This window comes from Lucilia sericata, unplaced genomic scaffold (genome assembly GCF_015586225.1).
Source record: "Lucilia sericata isolate MDLA Ls3-8-SP2 unplaced genomic scaffold, ASM1558622v1 Contig002002F_arrow, whole genome shotgun sequence".
Taxonomy (NCBI): domain Eukaryota; kingdom Metazoa; phylum Arthropoda; class Insecta; order Diptera; family Calliphoridae; genus Lucilia; species Lucilia sericata.
In genome coordinates this window covers 1-22,116 of record NW_023995869.1, presented here as the reverse complement: position 1 = coordinate 22,116, position 22,116 = coordinate 1, and the positions used below count along the sequence as shown (strand labels likewise).

The 22,116-nt window shown below is 30.1% G+C and overlaps 5 protein-coding genes across 6 annotated transcripts; 2 read left to right on the top strand and 3 right to left on the bottom strand.

Moving 5' to 3' along the window:
• Positions 1-304: 304 nt before the first annotated feature.
• On the bottom strand, positions 305-5,514 carry LOC119613189 (CUE domain-containing protein 2-A). The gene is made up of 5 exons (XM_037969135.1): positions 5,102-5,514; positions 4,141-4,563; positions 3,797-3,995; positions 3,391-3,560; positions 305-1,644 (listed from the first exon to the last, which is right to left on the bottom strand). Exons 2-5 carry the CDS (start codon positions 4,458-4,460, stop codon positions 1,458-1,460), a joined length of 876 nt encoding a protein of 291 aa, XP_037825063.1. The 5' UTR covers positions 4,461-4,563; positions 5,102-5,514; the 3' UTR covers positions 305-1,457.
• A 680-nt stretch (positions 5,515-6,194) lies between these two features.
• LOC119613191 (deoxynucleoside kinase) lies at positions 6,195-10,454 on the top strand. Of its 2 annotated transcripts, none has more exons than XM_037969137.1 (6): positions 6,195-6,334; positions 8,128-8,357; positions 8,422-8,555; positions 9,098-9,216; positions 9,283-9,431; positions 9,509-10,454. In XM_037969137.1, exons 1-6 carry the CDS (start codon positions 6,316-6,318, stop codon positions 9,650-9,652), a joined length of 795 nt encoding a protein of 264 aa, XP_037825065.1. In that variant the 5' UTR covers positions 6,195-6,315; the 3' UTR covers positions 9,653-10,454. The 2 variants fall into 2 exon arrangements, with proteins under 2 accessions (XP_037825065.1, XP_037825066.1); XM_037969138.1 differs by lacking the exon at positions 6,195-6,334 and adding an exon at positions 6,695-8,035.
• Positions 10,455-11,659: 1,205 nt separating this feature from the next.
• On the bottom strand, positions 11,660-14,351 carry LOC119613187 (ribonucleoside-diphosphate reductase large subunit). Its single transcript, XM_037969134.1, has one exon. The coding sequence runs from the start codon at positions 14,201-14,203 to the stop codon at positions 11,753-11,755; it is 2,451 nt and encodes an 816-aa protein (XP_037825062.1). The 5' UTR covers positions 14,204-14,351; the 3' UTR covers positions 11,660-11,752.
• A 1,472-nt stretch (positions 14,352-15,823) lies between these two features.
• Positions 15,824-16,699, bottom strand: LOC119613194 (U1 small nuclear ribonucleoprotein C). Its single transcript, XM_037969140.1, has one exon. The coding sequence runs from the start codon at positions 16,548-16,550 to the stop codon at positions 16,077-16,079; it is 474 nt and encodes a 157-aa protein (XP_037825068.1). The 5' UTR covers positions 16,551-16,699; the 3' UTR covers positions 15,824-16,076.
• A 1,199-nt stretch (positions 16,700-17,898) lies between these two features.
• On the top strand, positions 17,899-19,824 carry LOC119613192 (uncharacterized protein DDB_G0271670-like). The gene is made up of 2 exons (XM_037969139.1): positions 17,899-18,012; positions 18,147-19,824. The coding sequence occupies exon 2, from the start codon at positions 18,814-18,816 to the stop codon at positions 19,774-19,776; it is 963 nt and encodes a 320-aa protein (XP_037825067.1). The 5' UTR covers positions 17,899-18,012; positions 18,147-18,813; the 3' UTR covers positions 19,777-19,824.
• Positions 19,825-22,116: the final 2,292 nt, after the last annotated feature.

Here is a 22,116-nt window from a genome sequence, read left to right as displayed (position 1 = left end):
CAAAAATATTCCATTTCCGTTTTTCAGCTTATGGCTATTTGCAGTCTTAATAACTCAGACAAATTACATGCATTTTCAAACGTTAGACGTTTTTGCAATAATAACTCAAGTTTTCTTGAACTAAATTTATAGAAATTTTGCAAAAATCTAAAACACACACTGACAATATGTCATAATTTTCTATTAAATAAAACAAATGGATAGTTGTAAAATCAACTAATTATAATTGATGAGAATTGAACTCATAAAAAATTCGAAATGGCAAAATTAAAACATTTCCAATGTGAATTAAACGAGGAAAATGCCTTTGAAGAGAAGTAGAAGTTTTGAAATGAATTTTCAATGAAATGTTTAGAGGAATTATAATGGTAATTTTCGAAAATGGCATTTTGATAAGAAAATGTTTTTAAAGTCTTTGTTGTTGGATAGTTATTAATAAATAAATGTTTAAATAATAATAAATAATAGCTGAAAAATAATAAATGTTTAATTATATTAATGAATAAATCAATTATACTAATAATAACAATAATAATGATCACAAACTTTAAAAAGTTATCAACACTACTATTGTTGCTGTTGTTGTTGTACGACTTCAATATCATGGCAACAACGGTGTTGGAATCTCGTTTAATTTTTAATGACATTTGTAAAAACTTTGGTAAAGGTTCATTGGTTACTACTAATAATGGTGTCAATAATGCTTTTAATAAATTGGATGTTTTATAAATATTGGTAGTGATGGTGGTGGTGTTGGTGTTGGTTATAATATTAGTGGCAAATGGAAGCCTAAAATCTTTAATAATTCGTTTTGGTTTGTTGCTGTTGCAAAACTTTTCATCCTTTTTAGGATGGCCACTTGTTGTTAATATTTTCATCATTATCATCAAAAGTGCATTTGTATTGTTGTGTAGTTTATGGTATAACATTTTTACAATGTTATTATCAAGAAGTGTTTGCTTTTGTGTTCGAATCTGTGTCTTGGTCTGCGGTGTGGGAGTTGTTAATGATGCTACTAATATTAAATGGGCTTTATAAATATTTAGGAGAATATTTAAATTGGTAGTTGTGGTAGTAATAGTAGTAGTATTAGTTTTAGTAGTTATATAAGTGGGTGTGTTAATAGTGGAGGAGAATACATAAAATTGTTGTAGTTGCTTTTTTATAATAATACTTTTAAAGTTACTTAAATTTAAATGATATTTTATCATTTCATTTTTTATATTTACTGCTTTCTTTTCAAATTTTAACGTTAATGCTTTAACGTTAATGTCTTCCTTATTTTCAAAATTTTCTGCTTTTTCATCTTCATCGTCAGCTGCTGCTTTTAAAACATCGTCCTTATATGTGTTTGTTTTACTATTATAATTATGAATATTACTGTTGTTGTATTTGTTATTTAAGTTGAGCTTTAACTTTTTAATAAAATATTTGTAGTAGATTTTCTTCAACTTTAGTTACGGTTGAATTGGCTTTTTGGGTTTTTTTAACTCAGCTTCTTCGTCGCGTTTTACTTCTGTATAACGTTCGCCTTTTAAGGAGACAATTTTATTATCTCTATAGCGCACAAGCTTTTTCGGTTCGACTTTTGGCACCATCGGCTTGTATTCCTTTTTATTAGCATCTTTATCAACATACGAATACCTAAAGTGGGCAAAAGTTTATATTTGTATGTATGTAATTCTTATGTGCAAGTAATAATTATGGAATATTTTATTTAATGACTCTTTTACCTAGAGAAATTTTTTAAAATTAAGCTAAAAGATTTAAAATTGGTCATACATATAAATTTATAAAAACAATTTAAAGGATTCTTGTTTACAAAGTTTATCTGTCTTAAATTAGGAACATATTTACTTTTATTTGATTTTATCGAACTATCGAATTATATTATTAATTGAATATTCTTCAAGCACGCGTTCGAGTCCCACTTGGGGATCATTTTTTTTTTTTTTTTCAAATAGAATCCATTTTCGGTGACGATATGGGATGGGAACAAACTATGGTACTAGTAAACATCGTCTATTTAACTTACAAGTTTTGTAAAAATAGAATATGGGAATTGTAACAAAGTACTTAATCATTTCACTTTATTGAGTTAGATCGAAGTTTACTTGAAAATATCGTACATGTCTAGACTTAAAACTTTTGTTGGAAATATACAAGGTTTGTAAAAGCTTCTATTTACTATTTAAAATTTACTACTGATTAACAGTACCCCGTTTCTGTAACTTTGAGTGAGAAGTTCTCACATCGAGAAGTGTGAAACAAAAAATTCCATCGTTTCTCGATTTGTGAGTAAAAAGTGTTTCTGTAACTTAAAGTGAGAAGATGCTGCACGAATTACGTTTTTATTGGAAATTTCCAATAAAACAGCTGTCAAAAACATAAAAATTAAAAGAAGAAAACAAAAATTGCCGAACAAATTTATAAACGAAGAATAAATAAACAAAAAATATAGAAATTAAATGAAAATTGTTCGAAAAATTATCCCACTAAATTTGCCCTTGGCAAATTCTAAGTTTATGTCCACGTACTTTTTTAGCATTTGCTTCTGTATATCCGAAATTCCTCCTATTTTCTAAAAATTAGTGAACAATATTTATTTTAATCTTAAATAATTATAAATATAACATTACTTTTTCATTGTTTCATATAATTCATGTTTAAATTAAATTTTATTTACTTAAAAATTTCCTTTCCGCACCGTTTTAAAATGTGAGTTTTTTTGACAGTTCATGTGAGAAACTTCTCACAAAATTTTCTTACAGAAACACTTTTACTCACAAATTTCCAATAACTTAAGTCAAAAAACATAAATGACTGATAGTTCTCACAAAATTTTCTTACAGAAACACTTGCATGTGAGAAATGATATTTTGTTTCAATTCATATTGTTTTTTCTTCAATTCCACTGTTTCATGCGAGAAACTTCTCGATGCGAGAGTTACAGAAACGAGGCACAGTTTTCAAAACAGAAACGATTTATCGACCTTCTATAGGATACTAAAGAAATTTCCAGACTTTATCTTTAATATTGAATTTTTATAGAAAATATTGAAATTATTTCATAGAAAATTCCAATATTTTTTTATAGAAAATTTTTAATATTGAAATTTTTTATAGAAAATTTTCAATATTGAAATATTTGTACACAAAATTTTTTATATACATATGTATATTTTCAATATATTGAAATATTTTTATATAAAATTTCAATAATTTTTATTGAAATTTTTTATATTTTTTTTAGAAAACTTTTAGTTTTATATAAAATTTTCGTTAAAAAATAAGAAAATTTTTAAAAATTATTTTCAACATAAGTATTAGAATTTTTTGCAGAAAAAATATTGTAAAATTATTTTGAAAAAATAAAAGAACATAACTTACCTGGCTATAATACGATTTTTTAATTCAGTATCATTAACAACAACATTCTTACGACCAGCTATGGCATTATTTGGTTTCTCAGATAAACTCTGGCCAGTTTCTTGGCGATGCAACAATGTCTGAGTAGCACTATCGATATCGCCCTTGGCTATAGCAACACAATATTTTATCTAGAAAAAGTAAGCAAACATATACAATTACAAATTTATAAAATTTAATTTAAATTTAATGTTCGGACAAAAGTTTTAAGTTGTTTTTTTATTAAAAATGTTAATTAAATTATATATTTGTATCGTTGTTATTTCCTTTTTAGGTGTAAAAAAATTTCTAATGCTCAAGCAAATATTTTATTATTTAAAATTTAGTTAAAAAATAGCAAAAAAAAAAAACATTCAACATAACTTACCTCAACGGATGGTGAGTCCGGAAACATTTCCTGTAGAATTTTCGCCTCTTCACAATAAATCAAATCAAAGTTATAGCCATTGTTTGTCATATTGTAGCTATCATTTTCATTTAATGGAAACTCATCCTTTTCCGAAGAGGATGAAGAATTACGAGCACGTAATTTCGATTCGGGTATAATATCCGACAAAGAAAGTGAACTAAATGGAAAAAAATCCCAAAAGACAGTCGTGAGTTTAAAAAAAAATAAAGAAATTATACATACATTGATTTTATTTGCAAAAAATAATGCACAATAGATAATAATAAGAAAAATGAAAAAAAAAAAAATCAACGAATACATACTTAAATGACAGATTAGCTGCCTGCTGATGATGATTATCTTGATTCTTTTGCAGCTCAATCAATTCATTGGCCAACTTATAAATCCAATCGCATATGACACCCTGATCAATGGATGAAAAATCCTCAAAATATGCACTCATCATTTCGACAAAACCCTCAACATCGAAGCAGGGATCTTGTGAGGCTTCCTCCAAAATCGATATTATATAGGAGAGTACAATTTCATCAACGACACTAAAGTCGGCACCCGGTATATGGGCACTGACAAATTGCACTAAACTTTTCTTAACCAACTCATGTTGTCTCTCCAAATTGGTCATCTTGCTGGTGATGACAATTTACTTTCAGCTTTGGCACTGGCTCAAACACAATTGCGTAAAGTTAACGCTTCCTTACTAGGTTTGACTCCAACGAAGAAGAAAACTTTGGTAAATAAATAAAATTTAAATAATTTGTGTTTAAATGAAGAAAAATTATGTTCAATCACAACGCAATTCTTTTTTTTTAATTTTTTCTTCTTGCTAATTTTATTTTTAATTAAAACTACTCCCGTTCAGTCGTTGCTTTACAATAGAACTCTGCTGTTTTGTGAGTCCCTTAAAAAATAATTTTCTGTCTATACCAGTGAAAACTGTTAACGAAACACAAAAGGATTTGCTTTTACTCCCACCTCCCTTTGCTCCCTCCTACTTCTTCTTACCTTCCACAGTTTTTCTCTTAAATTGTATCTATCTATCTTTATAACAATGTTTGCTTGTTGGTATGTTAGTTGTTGGGTTTCGTTTGTTCCTCGTATGTTCGTTTTTCGTCTACACATTCATTCATTCCTATGTCACTATTTGTAACTGCCTGCTGGATGGCTGGCTGCCCTAACTGATTGACTGACTGACTTAATATTTATTTGGTTTCATTTGTTTTGGGTGAGGGGATCTCTGCCTCCTCTAACCCAGTTGGTACTTACCGAGAAATGAAACAAAACAAAAACAATATCGTATAAATTGCAGCTACTGCACCAACAACTATTTGCCAAACTCACTTTTATTATAAACAAGCCCCCCTTTTTATGCACAATTCTACTTGTTTATTGTTTTTGTCTCTTCTTCTGTACTTTTTGTCTCTTTTTGCTTTTGTTTTTTAAGGGGTTAATATTCGATTTAATTTTTTTGTTTTTTCTTTTCTGTGTATTTTCTAGTTTTTTCCTTCAAATCTTTAGGGAATTTGTTTTTAAATTTTAATTAATTGTCTTTTTAGTATATTTATGATTTAATTAGTAGTACTTTTTATTTTAATATACAATTTTAAACAATTTCGTTATTTATACTGCATTTGGTATTTTTTCACGTCTTGTTTTTGCAACCGTCAATAAATTCTGTTGTAGAGAATTAGCTGAGAGAAAATGACATACACACAATCTAATAAAAAGTTGCCGGACTGAAAATTGTGTGGCGATTTACAGGGGCAGACCTGGCCAAATTGACTATCAATCTGATTCTAAGGTGATAACAACTTTAAATATTCTTGTTTAATGAAAATATGTATATGTAAATTTGCAAATTTTCCTCATTAGGCAATAATTTAAATTCATTTAATAATATATGACAATATCCCCAGAAATACCTACACTGCAATTTAATTTTTTACTCTGGCATCCGTGCTAGGAAATCAATAATTATCGGCTTTTTTCTTCACTTCACTTTTATGTTCTCTGTTTTTTTGCTGGTGTCTTTTGTTTTCATTATTCGCTGAGCTAACAAGAATACAAAGGCAGTATAAATATAACGGCGTCAAACATTTAAAAATGAGCCACCTACCGGTGAGTAGTAAATGTAAAATAAATTAATTAATAAAAAAGAAGTAGGAATAAAAAGAAATATATAGATATTAATTTAGAAATATGTATGTACATTTTAAATTATTTTAAATAATAACAGCACAAAATGTATCAAAATTTACTGTTATTTTCTTGCGAAATTGTACCATTAAAATATTGTTATTATGTGGCAACACATAGCAATCCCCATCCCTACAAATATTTTTAACCCCCAAAAAATAAAAACACAGCTGTTTAGTTTATTCTTTTTCTCTAGTTGGAGCTACAGATTATTATAACAATTGTGAAATAAAAATTGATTTTATTTAATTCAAATATATTTCAAAGCTTTTTATAATTGTATTATGTTAGGAAAATTTGTTGGTAAGTTAATGTTGAAGACATTTTATTGAAATTAGTAGAGTAATTAAATAGAATAAATTAATAAGTAGAATAAATAAATAGAATGCCGCATTTTCAATCCAGTCACACAAATACCTATCAATACAGTAGGTTAAAAAAGTGTTTGTACGGAACAATTTCTTATACATTTTTGAATTTTCTTCTGAAAATTAACAACAAAAAACATAAAAATATATAGTATAGTACCTACCTACCTACCTAGAATCAGTGAAAATAAAATATTAGCATTTTTTGCAATTATGTATGTACTCTGAAATACTTAGTCACGCTTTTAATTTAAATGCTTGTCGCAATCTTCGTGGAACTTTATAACGCTATACTACAATGTTCTTTATTTAAATGTGATCATACTTGTGAAATTCATATAAATTTGTTAAAAGCTAACTTTTTATTAAGAAAAATATGAGCTTTTTTAAACAGCACATTTGAACTAATATTATTTTAAAGTTTGCAACAGAACAATATTAAATTTTTTAACAAAATTTGAATTCCAGATAATATTAAATTTTTAACATAAAATTGAATCCGATACATTATGCTAGTAAATATTAAATGAATTTAAAAGTTCATATCAATTAATTTATTTTAAAATTGATTAATAACTTATAAATATGCAGTTATGTGATGAAATTCCATCCATTTTAAAAAAGTTTATAATTAAATTCAATAATTTTTTTAATAAAATATTTGGTGTGTTGTGCGTTGTATTTGGCATGGAAATAATAACATGCCTCAAAAATAAATAAAAATCTTTCTGATTATTATAGTCATGAAATTCGGTAACAAAAAATCTATGCATTTCTCCAAAATTTGGTTGCGGCTATAAAGGGTTAAAGTCTTTCAATTTTGATCACATATAATTCAACTTCTAATTGCAATATTTTCTAATTGTATATCTGAATAATTGAATTTGTAAATTAAAAGCAAATTTCTTTAATACATTTCGATAATTTTTTTGATTTAACTCATTCTATTTTGAATAAAGTTCCCCTTAAAATTAGTTATATGGCAACTTCTGTTTTCATTCATAATGCTACCATACCAAAGAAAAATTTTGAAACCAACATAAATTTTAAATGTAAACAATAGATGCAGATGCATGAATATTATAATTATAAACATAATACAATTTTTAAGGACCCTTTTCACATATAAATACATAGCTGTACCGTAACATTTTTTTGATTATGCAGCAATCAACCCTTTAGTACAGAGTGACAGCTTTTTATTAATTACATTGCCATCATGATCAAATATCTATAAAGATGCCATACATACTAAACAAGTTTTTCTTTTGAACGCAACAACAATTCAAATAAAATCATCAAACGTAAACAAACTAATGACAAAAAATTAGTTTTTTCGGCGCGTATTTTTATCACTTCCCGCTTTTTTTATTCAGTACAAATATTAACCAAATGTAGATCACATTAAACAGTCATAATTTTAGAAAGAAATTTGTCAAAATATTTTAGTGTAGAGAAATTAATGTTGTGTATCTGTCTTTTTTTTTAAATTGCAATTAAATTCCAAAGCGTTCATTTATGTTATAATCAAACAAAACTAAAATCTAGTGGCAATAAGAAGAAAACAATATTGACACGCCTGATTAGAATTAAAAAAAAAAAATCCTTGGTTTAAATACTTATTTTTAATATAAAGGTAAGAAGAACTTACTAAGTAAAAGTTTAACAAAAGGAATGTAAGAACAGTAATATTTTGTGATAATTGAATATCGTTCTTTTATTTTCAAGGACGCCTTATTAAAGCAGCCGCCACCATGTCTGCTAATAATACTGCTAGTGGAACAAAACCTTTACAAAAATTTGCTGCCAATTCACAGCCCTTTACTGTTTTGATCGAGGGCAACATTGGCAGCGGCAAGACCACGTTTCTTAATCATTTTGAACAATTCCAAGATAAGATCTGTTTGATCACAGAACCTGTCGAAAAATGGCGTAATGTTAGAGGTGTCAATTTATTGGTAAGTAGTAAAATTTTTGTCTTCTTCCTCCTAAGGTTGGTTATATATTCGATAATTTTTAAAGGAATTGATGTATAAAGAACCAGAACGTTGGGCCATGCCATTCCAATCATATGTTACATTGACCATGTTACAAAGTCACACATTACAGACTGAAAAACCCGTAAAACTAATGGAACGTTCAATATACAGTTCAAAGTAAGTAGTTTTTGTTATTATTTTCGAAATATTTTTTGTAATTTAAAAGTTGGGAAAGCATATCTGCATCGCATCACTGCACGACATGGCATCACTATCCATCTATCTAGATCAGCAATCCGACTATAGTCCTACAATGTTTCAATTATTGTCTCACGTAAGAACTAAAAATTACAAAAGAATGAAATTATAAAAAAACTTCCAAGGGTATTGTCCGGATTTTTCCGTAGGTTGATGCAAAGAAATCGATAGTTTTAAGTGGAAAATTTCCTGATCCTTCAGTTGTTTTTAAGAGCTCAGCCTTTGGGCTATTGTTCTATAATGTTTCTTTTATAGTCCCCCGTATATAACAAGAATTATTAAAAAACTTCCTACAAATCATAGATTTAAGTGAAAAATTTTAGTGATCCTTCAGCACCTTCCAAGAGCTTAGTTATTCGAAAAAAGTCTTTGTTTGCTGACAAAGATTTCAACAATATTTCAGAGTAGAATAATAAAGCGTTTGAGAGTTTTTCAATCAATTATTTTTTTTACCATTTTAGGCACTGTTTTGTTGAGAACATGTTTAGAAATGAAATAATTGATGCCGGAATGTATCATGTATTACAAGAGTGGTATAGATTCATTGAAGATTCCATACACATACGAGCCGATTTAATAGGTAAGTTTTACAAGTTTTATTAAAAGTGATAAAATAGTAAAAACTAAAAATTCTTATTTAATCTAGTTTATCTACGTACCTCGCCTGAAGTGGTGTATGAGCGTATGCGTAAGCGTGCCCGTTCCGAGGAGAGTTGTGTGCCTTTGAAATATTTAGAAGAATTGCATAAATTACACGAGGAATGGTTAATCAAAAATCGTGGCTACAATACAAATGTAAGTAGTTTAATATTTTTAAATTTATCGATCTTATTTTAACTAATTAAAATTCTATTACTTTTTCTTACTTTAAGGTTATCGTTTTAAATGCCGATTTAGATTTAGAACACATTGGTTCTGAATATAAACGTTACGAAAATCACATAATAAATCCCATGTTTACACAACAGCCTCAAGCAGTTTTAGTATCGCCTAGTAAACGTCGACATATGGAATAGTTTTTGGATTGATTCTAACTACTTTTAGAAAATTTTATTTATACACCAGACCCTATACAAAAGTTTATGGACTGTGCGTTTGTCTGCTTAATTTTGCTATCATTTCCAATATGTTGTTTTGTGTTTTTAATTGAAAATTTCCAAACTGGTGAACAAACGTGCAAGAATATCAATTAGTTTCATAGTTAATTTAAGGATGTTTGTTTGATTTTGTGCAATTTTTTTTATATGATTCATTTGCTATAAGCGATAAAGCTCATGCAATTAATTTTATTTTTTTACTAAAATTGTTGTTATTTCAGGTGAAGATTTACTGTACAAACTTGAATCATAATTATATATATATAACAACTTTATTATAAAAATTATTTCACGGAGCGCTATTTCTGACGTATTAAAGATCTTATAGCAGATGAAAAATTTTAAACTTTAGATATGTTCTGTATTTTTTAATCATTTGAAAACCAAATTTAAATGTATTTTAGATGGTGTAAATGATTGATTTGAAATAACTTGTAAAATACAGAATATACCCATATAATATGCATTTTAAATTCTAAATATTGTCTGTAATAACTTAAAAATTGTAATTAATTTTAAGCTAGTTTTATAAGATTTAAAATAAATAAGCGTTCATAAATGCATTAATATTGCATCACTGCAGCATAATTTAAGTTCGATAATAATATTCCTGATTTATGAAAAATATTTTTTCTACAATACTATTTACTTGCACATCACAGAACGCTGCAGTGATGCACAAATTTATTGCATTTACAAACGAATACTGAAATTAAAATAATTTGCTTGAAACATTTTATTTATTTTGTGGGAAATTAAAACAAAATGAAATTATTCCGAGTGGGCGTTTGCAATTTTATAGATTTTTCATGCAATTAGGACCCTATGTTTGATTTTATGTTTCTAGATTCAATGAAAATTCTAAAATGACCAGACCAAATAACTAAGAATGTACCAGAAAGTCCTTTTTTTATAGATTTTCAATTAATTAGGACGCTGTGTGATAAATTTTATACTTCTAGGTTGAATATTAGTTGTGTTTTGTTGCTATCAATGTGTGTTAACGCTTAAAGTTAGCAACAAAACGAACATTACCTGACTTGGCATCACTCCACAGAAGAAATCTGCTAAATCTTGAAATTATTTACAATTTCTTGAAAAGGTTTTTTTATTTGGTAATTTTCTTTGATTTAAATTTTATTTTAAAATATTTTTTTATTGTTTGACATAAACACATTAATATTTGTATTTTTATTTTTGAATTGGTAGCACTTTTATCAACGTTAAAATTAACTTGTATAATTTTACACGTTAACTCCTAACGTTTATAAATTTTAAATTTATATGAAATTGCCTTTGAACGTTAGCAACAAAACACAACTATTATAGAAAAATTTTGTTGAACAAAAAAGTACCAAAAAGTCCTTTTTATATAGATTCAAATTAAATAGCAATGTGCATATTTAATTTCAAATTTCTAGGTTTAATATTAAAGAAAACTCAAAAGTATTAGTTGAAGAATGGGAAAGTACTTTTTTATAGATTCTCATTTACTCATGTTCAATTCATGGTTCAAAGTTCAATATTATTATTATTATTTGAGTTTTATCAAAAAGTACTAGTTGAAGAACGAAAAAGTACCAGAAAAGTATCCTTTTATAGATTTTCATTTACTCGGACCTTTACTTGTTAAATTTCATGTTAAAAAAGTACCAAAAAGTCTCTTTTTAAAGATTCTCATTTACTCAGTTCCAATACTATAGAAAACTCAAAAAGTGCCAATTGAAGAACGAAAAAGTCCCAAAAAATATTCTTTCGTATTTAGTACTACAGCTAGAAATTTTTAAAATTTTATTAAAATTGTCTCTGAGTTTTCTTCCTTTAGTACCATTTTTTCCCATTCAGAAAATTGTATTCCAAAAAGTTACAATGAACAACAATAAGTATTAATTTCACGCAAAATATCTTTAAAACGAAACAAAATAATTTATAATAAAATTTTAAAATGTATTTATTTTTCAAAAATGTATCCTTTGTAGAAAAAATAAATGTTATAAAATAAATTATGTTTAACTTAAATTATGAGCCACACGACATACAGGCCTCCTTATTTTCTAGAGAACAAACCATTTCGGCCATTCTTTTCTCCCTAACCGATTCATTGTTTAGCGACGATGACGATGCATTGAGAATACTTTCTTCATGATCACCATTGGCCTGCATTTGACTCTCGTTTTGTACGGCTGCACGACCTTTATCTACGGTAAATTGAATAGCATTGGCTGCTGGCTTTGTTCTCAAATAATACATGCCGGTCTTTAAGCCTGATTTCCAGGCATAGAAATGTATGGAGGTCAATTTGCCGTAATTTGGCTCGGCCACATGTATATTGAACGATTGACTTTGATCTATGAAAGCGCCACGATCGGCGGCCATTTGTATGGTGGTCTTAACGGAAATCTCCCAAACTGTCTTGTATAGATCACGTATATGTTTGGGAATTTCTTCTATGGCTTGTATGGAGCCGCGATTGGAAATAATTTTATTTTTCATTTCATCATCCCATAAATCAAGTTCGGTTAAATCTTTAAGCAAATGATGATTGACAACATTGAATTCTCCCGACAAAACACGTCTAGTGTAAATATTGGAGGTGTACGGTTCAAAGGATTCATTGTTGCCTAGAATTTGTGCGGTCGAAGCTGTGGGCATGGGGGCTAATAGCAAAGAATTGCGTACACCATGTTGCTTGATTTTCTCCTTCAACTCTGACCAGTTCCACAAGTCTGTGGGTGTTTTATTCCACATATCGTATTGTAGTATACCCTTACTTACTGGACAGCCGGGATAAGTTTCATATGTGCCATCTTTTTCGGCCAATTCACAACTAGCTTCCAATGCGCCATAATAAATAGTTTCGAAAATCTGTTGATTTAACAAAAACGCCTTTTCACTCTCATAGGGGTAACGCATTAAAATCAAAGTATCGGCAAAACCCTGAACACCTATGCCAATAGGACGATGACGCATATTGGATTTCCTAGCCTCAGGCAAGGGATAATAGTTAATGTCGATGATTTTGTTGAGATTCTTGGTAATGACTTTAGTGACATTTTTCAATTTTTTAAAATCAAAGGTCTTTTCTGGTGTGACAAACATATTAAGGGCTATGGAGGCCAAATTACAAACGGCTATCTCATCAGGGGCAGAATATTCTACAATCTCTGTGCACAAGTTGCTGCACTTAATGGTGCCAATATTTTGCTGGTTACTTTTGCGGTTGCAGGCATCTTTATACAACATATAGGGAGTACCGGTTTCTACTTGGGCTTCAATTATAGCAAACCAAAGAGCCTGAGCCTTGACAGTGCGATTGGCCTTACCTTCTTTTTCATACTTGGTATACAATTCTTCGAATTCCTCACCCCAAACATCCTGCAGACCGGGACATTTGTGAGGACACATTAGGGACCAGTCACCATTTTCTTCCACACGTTTCATAAACAAGTCGGGTATCCACAAAGCATAGAAAAGATCTCTGGCTCTGTGCTCTTCCTTGCCGGTGTTTTTCTTTAAATCCAAAAATTCAAAAATATCTGAATGCCAAGGCTCCAAATAAATAGCAAAGGCACCAGGGCGTTTGCCACCACCCTGATCAACATAACGGGCCACATTGTTAAACACCCTAAGCATTGGTACCAGACCATTTGAGGTGCCGTTAGTGCCGTCAATGGAAGTGCCCTTAGCTCTAATGCAGTGCACATTTATGCCAATACCACCCGCTGATTTGGAAATCATGGCACATTGTTCCACTGACTTGAAAATACCCTCAATAGAATCGGCCACCATGGTCAACAAGAAGCATGACGACAACTGCGGTCTATTGGTAGCGGCCGCAAACAATGTAGGTGAAGCATGAGTAAAATAACGCTCAGACAACAAATTATAAGTTTCAATAGCCGAATCAATATCATCTCCATGTATACCTATAGCTACTCTCATTAACATATGCTGTGGTCTCTCAACAATCTTACCATTCATTTTCAGCAAATAAGATCTCTCCAGTGTCTTGAAGCCGAAGTAGTTGTAGCCAAAGTCACGATCATAAATAATTGACGAATTTAAACGTTCTGCATTTTTCTGCACTACATTGTAGTGGTATTCGGAAATCAAAGGCGATGGTCTCCCCGTCTCTTTATTAACAAAATGATACAGATCACTTATAACCTCTGAGAATACTTTTTTCGTTTCTTTGTGCAAATTGGATACTGCAATACGAGCTGCCAATATGGCATAATCGCCATGATTAGTAGTTAATGTAGCAGCAGTCTCTGCCGCCAAATTATCTAGTTCTTGTGTAGTAACACCACAGTAAAGGCCATTAATTACCTTCAGTGTAATGGCCACTGGATCAACGAAATCCATATTCAAGCCATAGCATAGCTTTTGAATTCGTGATGTTATTTTATCGAAATGAACCTCTTCCTTGCGTCCATCTCGTTTAAGAACAAACAATTTATTTGATTTCATGTTATTTCCTGTTGATTAATAATTAGTTTGCGGAAAATTGCAATTTACTTGTTTTAACTCTGACTAATTTCACAAGTTTTTGCGCCAAAACATGCTTAAAAAGCAGTAGCAAACACAGCCCTGCGTCGACAAATATTAACGACGGTGGTGACTGACATTAAAAATATCGGCGTCGGCTTAAAATCGACTGTAAGCCGGCTAAGTTCTCAAATAAGCTTAATTTTTAAATTTTCAAAGATTCTAAATAAAACCCGAATCCGAGAGAACAAAACGTGGGATTTTGTATATAATTTATAACAACAAAATTGAGCAAGCACAAAAGTTGTGTTAGAAATTATGCAGGGATGGAAAAAACAATATTTTGACGATCGGGTTATATTTTCTCAGGTATGTATTTATTTTTACCGCATAGTGTAATCTATATAATAAAATTTTGAAGAATCTAAATTATATTTTAATTTATTTTTTTTAGCTTAATGGCAAAAGTAAAATTTATTTCAATAGCAGTCGGCGGTAACATGGCAGCCAGCAGATCCATTAGCATTATTTTGCAGACAAAAGCAAACGCCGCTGCATTGTAAAATAATTTAAATTGTGTGTCATTGCCAGTCAAGTGCTTGCCTTCTCGCTTCTGTTCCAAACGGTTCCAAAATGGGGGGCGGACCCCTAGTGGTCCGTAGCAAAATCCTAGGGGGGGTCCGAGAAAACCAACGAAAACACCTGAATAAACAATATTCTGTTTTTATATACTTATGCGAAAAAATATTAAAAATATCTCAAAATTTTTCATAAACACCAAAACAAGGTTTATTAAATAATTTATTAAATAATATCCGCACAGCTGATTATCAGCAGTTTTAATCCAATTTTTTAAATTATAACCTCTACAGTGCATGATTCATATGAATATTTAGACGTAGATATTAAGGTGATCGACTCGGTTTTTCATCCGGTTTTTTCCTTTTTACTACTGTTGGTTTTTTTAATGTTGATTTTTCGAATATCGAAAAACCCGGTATTTATACTTTAAAAACCGTTTTCGAATACTACCTATTATTTTCAGAGGGAATTTAAAAATCAATAGGAATTGTTGAAATTTATTTTAATTCAGTTTGTAACATATTGAATGCAAACAAAATTAATGCATTCAGAAGGAATTTAATATTCTATGGGAATTAATTAATTAGAGAATTCATTCAACCACATCGAAAGCTTTAAGAATTAATTCTAGGAATTAAATCATAGGAATTAAGTTTAATGAATGGTAAATTCTTCAAAGTATAGCTCAATTTAAAAAAAGGGAATGAATTCTTTTAGAGCTTTGTTTGTATTCAACGAACACTTAAATAAAATTTTAAAGTGAATAATAATACATACTGAAAAAATTTGAGAAATGTTGGTCCCTAGGTCCTAAAATACATTTTATAACCTAGGTCAACTATTCGAAAAAAAGTTTTTGGTAAACGTCGAATAATCGATCACCCTAGTAGATATGTATATTGGCTAGTAAGGGGTATGGCAGATCCTCATTGAATGAAAATACGCATGCCTGGAATATATTTACAACATTCTTGCAGCAAATGGGCTTAGGTTCTCACGAATCATAAAACTTCAAATTTGTATGTTTGTAAATTAAAGTCAAAATGTTTATTTTAAAGATATTTCTTGTTAAAACTGCATGTTTTTGAACTCGTTTACAAAGAACATTCTGAAGTATTAAAAAAATTTAAATACTAAACTTAATTCAAACTTAAGTTATAACTACTTAAGACAGACAGAAACGAGACGACAATATTAAAATTAATTATGCGCATCATCCTTATCAAGTCTTTCCGGCGTTGTGAACTCCTCCGACTCCGGTATTAACCTCCTGTTATTTTGGTGGTGGTCCATTCATAATTGGTGGTCGTACCCCGGCTAAAGTACCTAGTGGAGGCGGTGGTCCCATCATACCCATAGGACCCATCATAGGTGGGGGACGCATACCCATCATAGGAGGTGGTATAGCTCCATGAGGACCCATCATCATTGGTGGCATGCCCGGACCTCCAGGCATGCCGGGCGGCATCATACCCGGTCTTGGGGGTACTGCCATATTTGGTGGCGGTGGTATCGCCACACCACCTGGTTTAGGTGGTCCACCGGCAAATGGATTTTGTGTAATCTTTCCTGCCTTGAAAGCAGCAGTAGTGGCGTCAATTAAATGTTGTGCCTGTTCCTCCATCCATTTTTGATAGTAGAATTTAACATTGTCACGATGTTTGCGCCCCGTACAGTGGGTTTTACGCACCGAAGGAGAGTCGTGTGTTAAATAGGTGTCACAGTAATCGCAATAATATTTAGGCATGTTTGCCTATTTTATTAGAACTATTTAATTTAATATAATATAAACCTGCGCTTGTATCTAGATTTTTCACGAAGTAAACGATTTTGGTTGAAAATGTCAATTGTCAATAAAAAAATGGTTGTCAATCTTTTCTCTCAGCTATTCAGCACAAATTGTTGTTTTGACAGTTGCTGAATGTTTGGTTGCCAGAGTAGTTGATAATGTCTGTAGAGATGCCAGATATGATTGAGATTGAATAATATGTTCGTTATTTTTAGATTTGTGGAACAAAATTTTAACTTTTTGTAAAACTGATAACATTTTAAAAATCCTAAAAAGGTAATTATTAAGATTAATTTATGAAAAAGTCTAAAAATATACAAAGTGAAACTCTATCTAAAATTTTGTATAAAAAAGATAAATGTATCGAAAATTTTCAATAAAAAAGGAAATTTGTCGACAAATTTATATAACATATAAAATTTATCGAAAATTTTCTATAAAAAAGAAAATTTATATAAAATATGTATAAGATTTATCTAAAATTTATATATAAAGGAAATTTATCTAAATTTTCTTTAAAAAATATGTATAGAAAATGTTCTATAAAAAGAAGGAAAATTTAATATTATTACAATTTTTCAATTGTTTCATTAATAATATTTACTGTTTAATTTCATATTTTGTAGTAAATTTTTTTTTAAAAACTTTTACTTTTACTTTATTTCAACTACATATCGTCACTTAAAACGCAGACGGATCTATCTAACAATTGTTGTTTTTAAAGTTGGATTTCTCCGACCAACATTTTAAAGACAGCAAGTCTAATCTATGCATTTTTTTCAATTATCATAACAAATAATGGGATGCACTTTTAAACAATTTGTTTATGGAATAAAAATAAATCGCGCTGTTAAACATTTTTTTCTTCTCCTGTAAAATTTTAGATAGAGCCGTTTGAGTTTTAGGTGACGATATGTACATATATCTTAATTTCATTTTTTAAACATTTTATTATTTTTTAATTAATAGGCATAATTTTTCTAAGTGTCGTATTTTAACAAAACTCTTCTACAAAACGTAGCTTTCATATATAACAAAACTTACTCAGGGCTTGCCACATTTTTAACGATTTTTTGATTCAAAAAATTTTATAGTTTTCCATTACAAAGATCACATTTATAAAACAAAATTTAATACAAAATTATATTTTGCCACAAATAATAATAAAAATAGAGATATAATTTATTTATAACCTTTTTTAAGATAAAATAAAAACTTTTTTCATTTTCGTCATTTACGATAGAACATCTGGCATCTCTTTTTAATACAGGCAACAATTTCCCTAGAAAAACTCCTCAGTCGATAACCGGTGTGCAAGAATGACGCGCGTAGCGGATAGAATGTCATAGTGAAGAGAAACGGTTTTATTGAAACGCGAGTTGTTGTTTTTTTTTGGCAAAAACAAGCTATCGAATTTAGTGTAAAGTGACAGAGGATATTCTATTTAATTTATAACTATTTATTACTTGTTTATGAATGAAAATTCAACTTTATAGTTTAATTATTTATAAAAAATACTATCAATTATTTATTTTAAATAAATTGTATATATAGTGTTCATTTTTAAAATAAGAGAAAAAACCCCAAATAAAAAAGGTTTCAAGTGCAAGATCATTTAGTAAAGGAATTTTGTACCAACAACAATAATATCTACTACACATTAAAGACGGCAACAGCAATAACAAAAAAGGCTAAAATCACGTTAGTAACGTTGTGTGTGCATATGGATGATAATAATAATAATAAATGCAACAACAACAATACAATAATGAAGCATCAGCATAAATGAAGGTGTAGAAAAATAAAAAGAGCCTAAAAATAATAAAAATAAAACAAAAACAAAACAAAAAAGAATGAAGAGGAGATGAAACAAGGAGGATTTATGCGTTCGATAGTTGAAATGGATAAAGTGGTTTTACCGGTTTTATGATAAAAATTTTACAATTTAAAAAAAGAAAATACTAAAAAAAGTAATAGTCAAGTTAAAAAAAATATAATTTATTTAAATTAAACCAAGCAGTAATCAAATTGTGTAAAAAAGTATTTATTAAAGCAATAATTAAGTGCCAGTGATTAATAAATTACAACATAGTTATGGTTTAAAATAATTGTATTGTTAATATTCATAGAAAAATTAAAGAAAAATCAAATTCTAATATGTTGGTGTAAAAATTTACCCCAAAAAGAAAACCAGTGAGTGTGTGAATTTTTCTTTTATAAAATGCCGTTTGTTCAACGTGTTGTGCAGCCGGTAAATCTTGCACAAGTTTGTGGCTCTGCAACGGGAGGCAGTAATAGAACCACCAAGTTCCTATGTATACCCGGCAAATGCAAAAACAGCAATTGTATCAATAATAAACAACTAACAGCCTCATCGTCCAATCCCCAATTGAGGGAAGCATCGTTAAATGGTAGAGAGCAAAAAAATCAACAAACAGAGGAAAGCTCCGTAAAGGCAGATGACTTATTGCTTAAGTCAAGGACATTAAATAATAACAACAATGTCAAGGACAACAGTAGTTTAAAATCACCCTCTTCGACCTCCTCCACCTCATCCTCTTCAACAACTACAATAACCACGGCAATTATACACAATACCAATGGTTTGGATTTAAACTCTACCACGGATAATACTGATCATTCTGTAACCATTGTACCACATTCTAATGGTTTTGCCGCCAGTTTTTCCTACAGCACCGATCATGAAGATGATGGCGGTGTTATTACACCTGTCTCACCGGCCCCTGCCATGCCTATGAAAAAATTGAAACAACATGTGGAATTTCTATCAACCGTTCCCTCACCTACCCGTACGCATCCTTCGCGACCCTCAACAGCTGGTAGTGGTACGGCTGCCATACGTTCCTCGTCGTCACATCAACGTTTGCGTTCACTGCAAACACCACAAACGCCAACGTCTGCCAAAATTGTGGCCGGCTATGAATTTGATTCAATTAGTAATATTACTTTAAGTAATGCCTTAAGGCAGTTGGCCTCTTTGGTCCTGATAGCCAGTGATATATTTGATGATTTACAGCGTGAGCTGCAAACGGTGGGCGATAGGGCGCGTGTGGTGCAGAAGAAAATCGTTGCAGTAGAGAGACGTGTTAGTGCGTACGATCCTAAAACGGTCACAGTTCGTAAGTATTATTTCAATTTTTTTTCAGTTATTAGTAAAAAGTAAATTTTTTTTGTGGGATTAAGAGCTGATGAGATTTTCGGGTTTTAGCGAAAATTAAATTGAAAATGTGACGAAATTTCATCAATATTTTTTTTTAAGATCAGGAAATTCGGAAAATTTTAAATATAAAAATCATTTAGCTTTATTAATTCAGACTAATTTTTTGAAATATTTTTTTCAGTCTTTGTTCAGCTTTAGTACTAACTAATTTTCAGTTCTAGTTTAGTTCTAATTCAGTTCTAGTTCAGATCTAGTTCAGTTCTAGTACAGTTCTAGTTCAGTTCTAGTTCAGTTCTAGTTCTAGTTCAGTTCTAGTTCAGTTCTAGTTCAGTTCTAGTTCAGTTCTAGTTCAGTTCTAGTTCAGTTCTAGTTCAGTTCTAGTTCAGTTCTAGTTCAGTTCTAGTTCAGTTCTAGTTCAGTTCTAGTTCAGTTCTAGTTCAGTTCTAGTTCAGTTCTAGTTCAGTTCTAGTTCAGTTCTAGTTCAGTTCTAGTTCAGTTCTAGTTCAGTTCTAGTTCAGTTCTAGTTCAGTTCTAGTTCAGTTCTAGTTCAGTTCTAGTTCAGTTCTAGTTCAGTTCTAGTTCAGTTCTAGTTCAGTTCTAGTTCAGTTCTAGTTCAGTTCTAGTTCAGTTCTAGTTCAGTTCTAGTTCAGTTCTAGTTCAGTTCTAGTTCAGTTCTAGTTCAGTTCTAGTTCAGTTCTAGTTCAGTTCTAGTTCAGTTCTAGTTCAGTTCTAGTTCAGTTCTAGTTCAGTTCTAGTTCAGTTCTAGTTCAGTTCTAGTTCAGTTCTAGTTCAGTTCTAGTTCAGTTCTAGTTCAGTTCTAGTTCAGTTCTAGTTCAGTTCTAGTTCAGTTCTAGTTCAGTTCTAGTTCAGTTCTAGTTCAGTTCTAGTTCAGTTCTAGTTTCAGTTCTAGTTCAGTTCTAGTTTAGTTCTAGTCAGTTCTAGTTCAGTTCTAGTTCAGTTCTAGTTCAGTTCTAGTTCAGTTCTAGTTCAGTTCTAGTTCAGTTCTAGTTCAGTTCTAGTTCAGTTCTAGTTCAGTTCTAGTTCAGTTCTAGTTTAGTTTGTGTTCAGTTCTAGTTTCAACACGACCCTATGCTAACTACATATTTGACATTTTAACTTTCAACTTGCTTGCTCATAAATTTTAACACCAAATATTTACTATTCCTTAGTTATTGACAGATGTCTGTTGCTGGAAAACACTTTTATTACCTTGCACAAACGAATACTACAATTATTTTTCCATTTTTGTAATTAAAAACTGATGTTCCTATATTATCGCAATGTACTCATTATTACGCCACTACCTAAAATTTAATAATCGCACACAGAAAAGGTTTACAACGTACTATCTTGAGTTCAAACTAATTTCATAAATGCGGCACACGTTTTGTTGTCCTACTGCTAGTACGTCTTAGGGGTTTTAGAGGAGTAAGAAAGGCAACTAACAAAAAAATAAAATAAAAATATAAAATTGAAAACGAAATAAAAATAAATGTTAATATTACGTTATCAGCACGTAATCATTTCGGCAAGTTCTTATCTCAAGAAAAAAAAAAAAAACGTACTCACTCACAGTTTTTGCACTTGCTATATCACGCTGTAAGTCTTGTCTGTTTGTCGTACAGCCTAGTAGTTTGGTAGATGTTGTTTAAAGAAAAATTCCCTTGCAATAGAGAAAAACGCAAATACCCACCTTAAGTTTTGGATTTTTTTTTAACACGTCTCAATATTTTTACGTTTGCCAGGAGTAAATAAAAGTAGTTAAATAAATAGTGTGTTGTGGTGGGGGATAGAAAATTTTAACACGCCGCAAAACGTGTTTAAAATTCAATTACACTTACAGAAAGAACTCACTTGAAATTTGAAGTTAAATCAACAATTTAATTGCAAAAGCAACTAAAATACTGATATTGTACTTAGTTAACACTTGGGCGTAGAGTGAATATAGAAATAAAAAAAAATAAAATCAAAATAGAAACACAATTAAGTTGTGCTTTTAAAAAAAAATTCAAAAATTATGAAAACTATTAGAATAAGAATCCCTTTCTATTTCCGAATCACTAGTTAAGTGTCTAGTTTATAAGTCAGTTCCATTCAAGTTAGGTTTTCTTTAATGCTTTACAATTTCATTACAACAATTATGCTGTGTATGAGGGTGTTTAAAATAGTTGAAAAAAAAAATCAAGTTATTGCGAAGTGACGAATGGTAGCAAAGAAAAAATTGTAAATAAATGAAAATTTAACACAATGAAGTTGTTGTGAAATTTTGCTGTTACTTGAATTACATTTTAAATTTGTTACATTTGGCTGATTGCCATTTGCCTTACTCACAAACTGGCAAAC

Bases quoted from the DNA above. Each gene is read 5' to 3' on its own strand.
- LOC119613191 (XM_037969137.1), top strand. The intron at 8,358-8,421 runs GTAAGTAGTAAA...TAATTTTTAAAG, and splicing joins TTAGAGGTGTCAATTTATTG to GAATTGATGTATAAAGAACC. The intron at 9,217-9,282 runs GTAAGTTTTACA...TATTTAATCTAG, and splicing joins CATACGAGCCGATTTAATAG to TTTATCTACGTACCTCGCCT.
- LOC119613187 (XM_037969134.1), bottom strand. From the start codon at position 14,203: ATGAAATCAAATAAATTGTTTGTTCTTAAACGAGATGGACGCAAGGAA.
- LOC119613192 (XM_037969139.1), top strand. From the start codon at position 18,814: ATGCCGTTTGTTCAACGTGTTGTGCAGCCGGTAAATCTTGCACAAGTT.
- LOC119613189 (XM_037969135.1), bottom strand. From the start codon at position 4,460: ATGACCAATTTGGAGAGACAACATGAGTTGGTTAAGAAAAGTTTAGTG. The intron at 3,561-3,796 runs GTAAGTTATGTT...TACTTTTTCTAG, and splicing joins CGGACTCACCATCCGTTGAG to ATAAAATATTGTGTTGCTAT. The intron at 1,645-3,390 runs GTAAGTTATGTT...TGCCCACTTTAG, and splicing joins AAAAATCGTATTATAGCCAG to GTATTCGTATGTTGATAAAG.
- LOC119613194 (XM_037969140.1), bottom strand. From the start codon at position 16,550: ATGCCTAAATATTATTGCGATTACTGTGACACCTATTTAACACACGAC.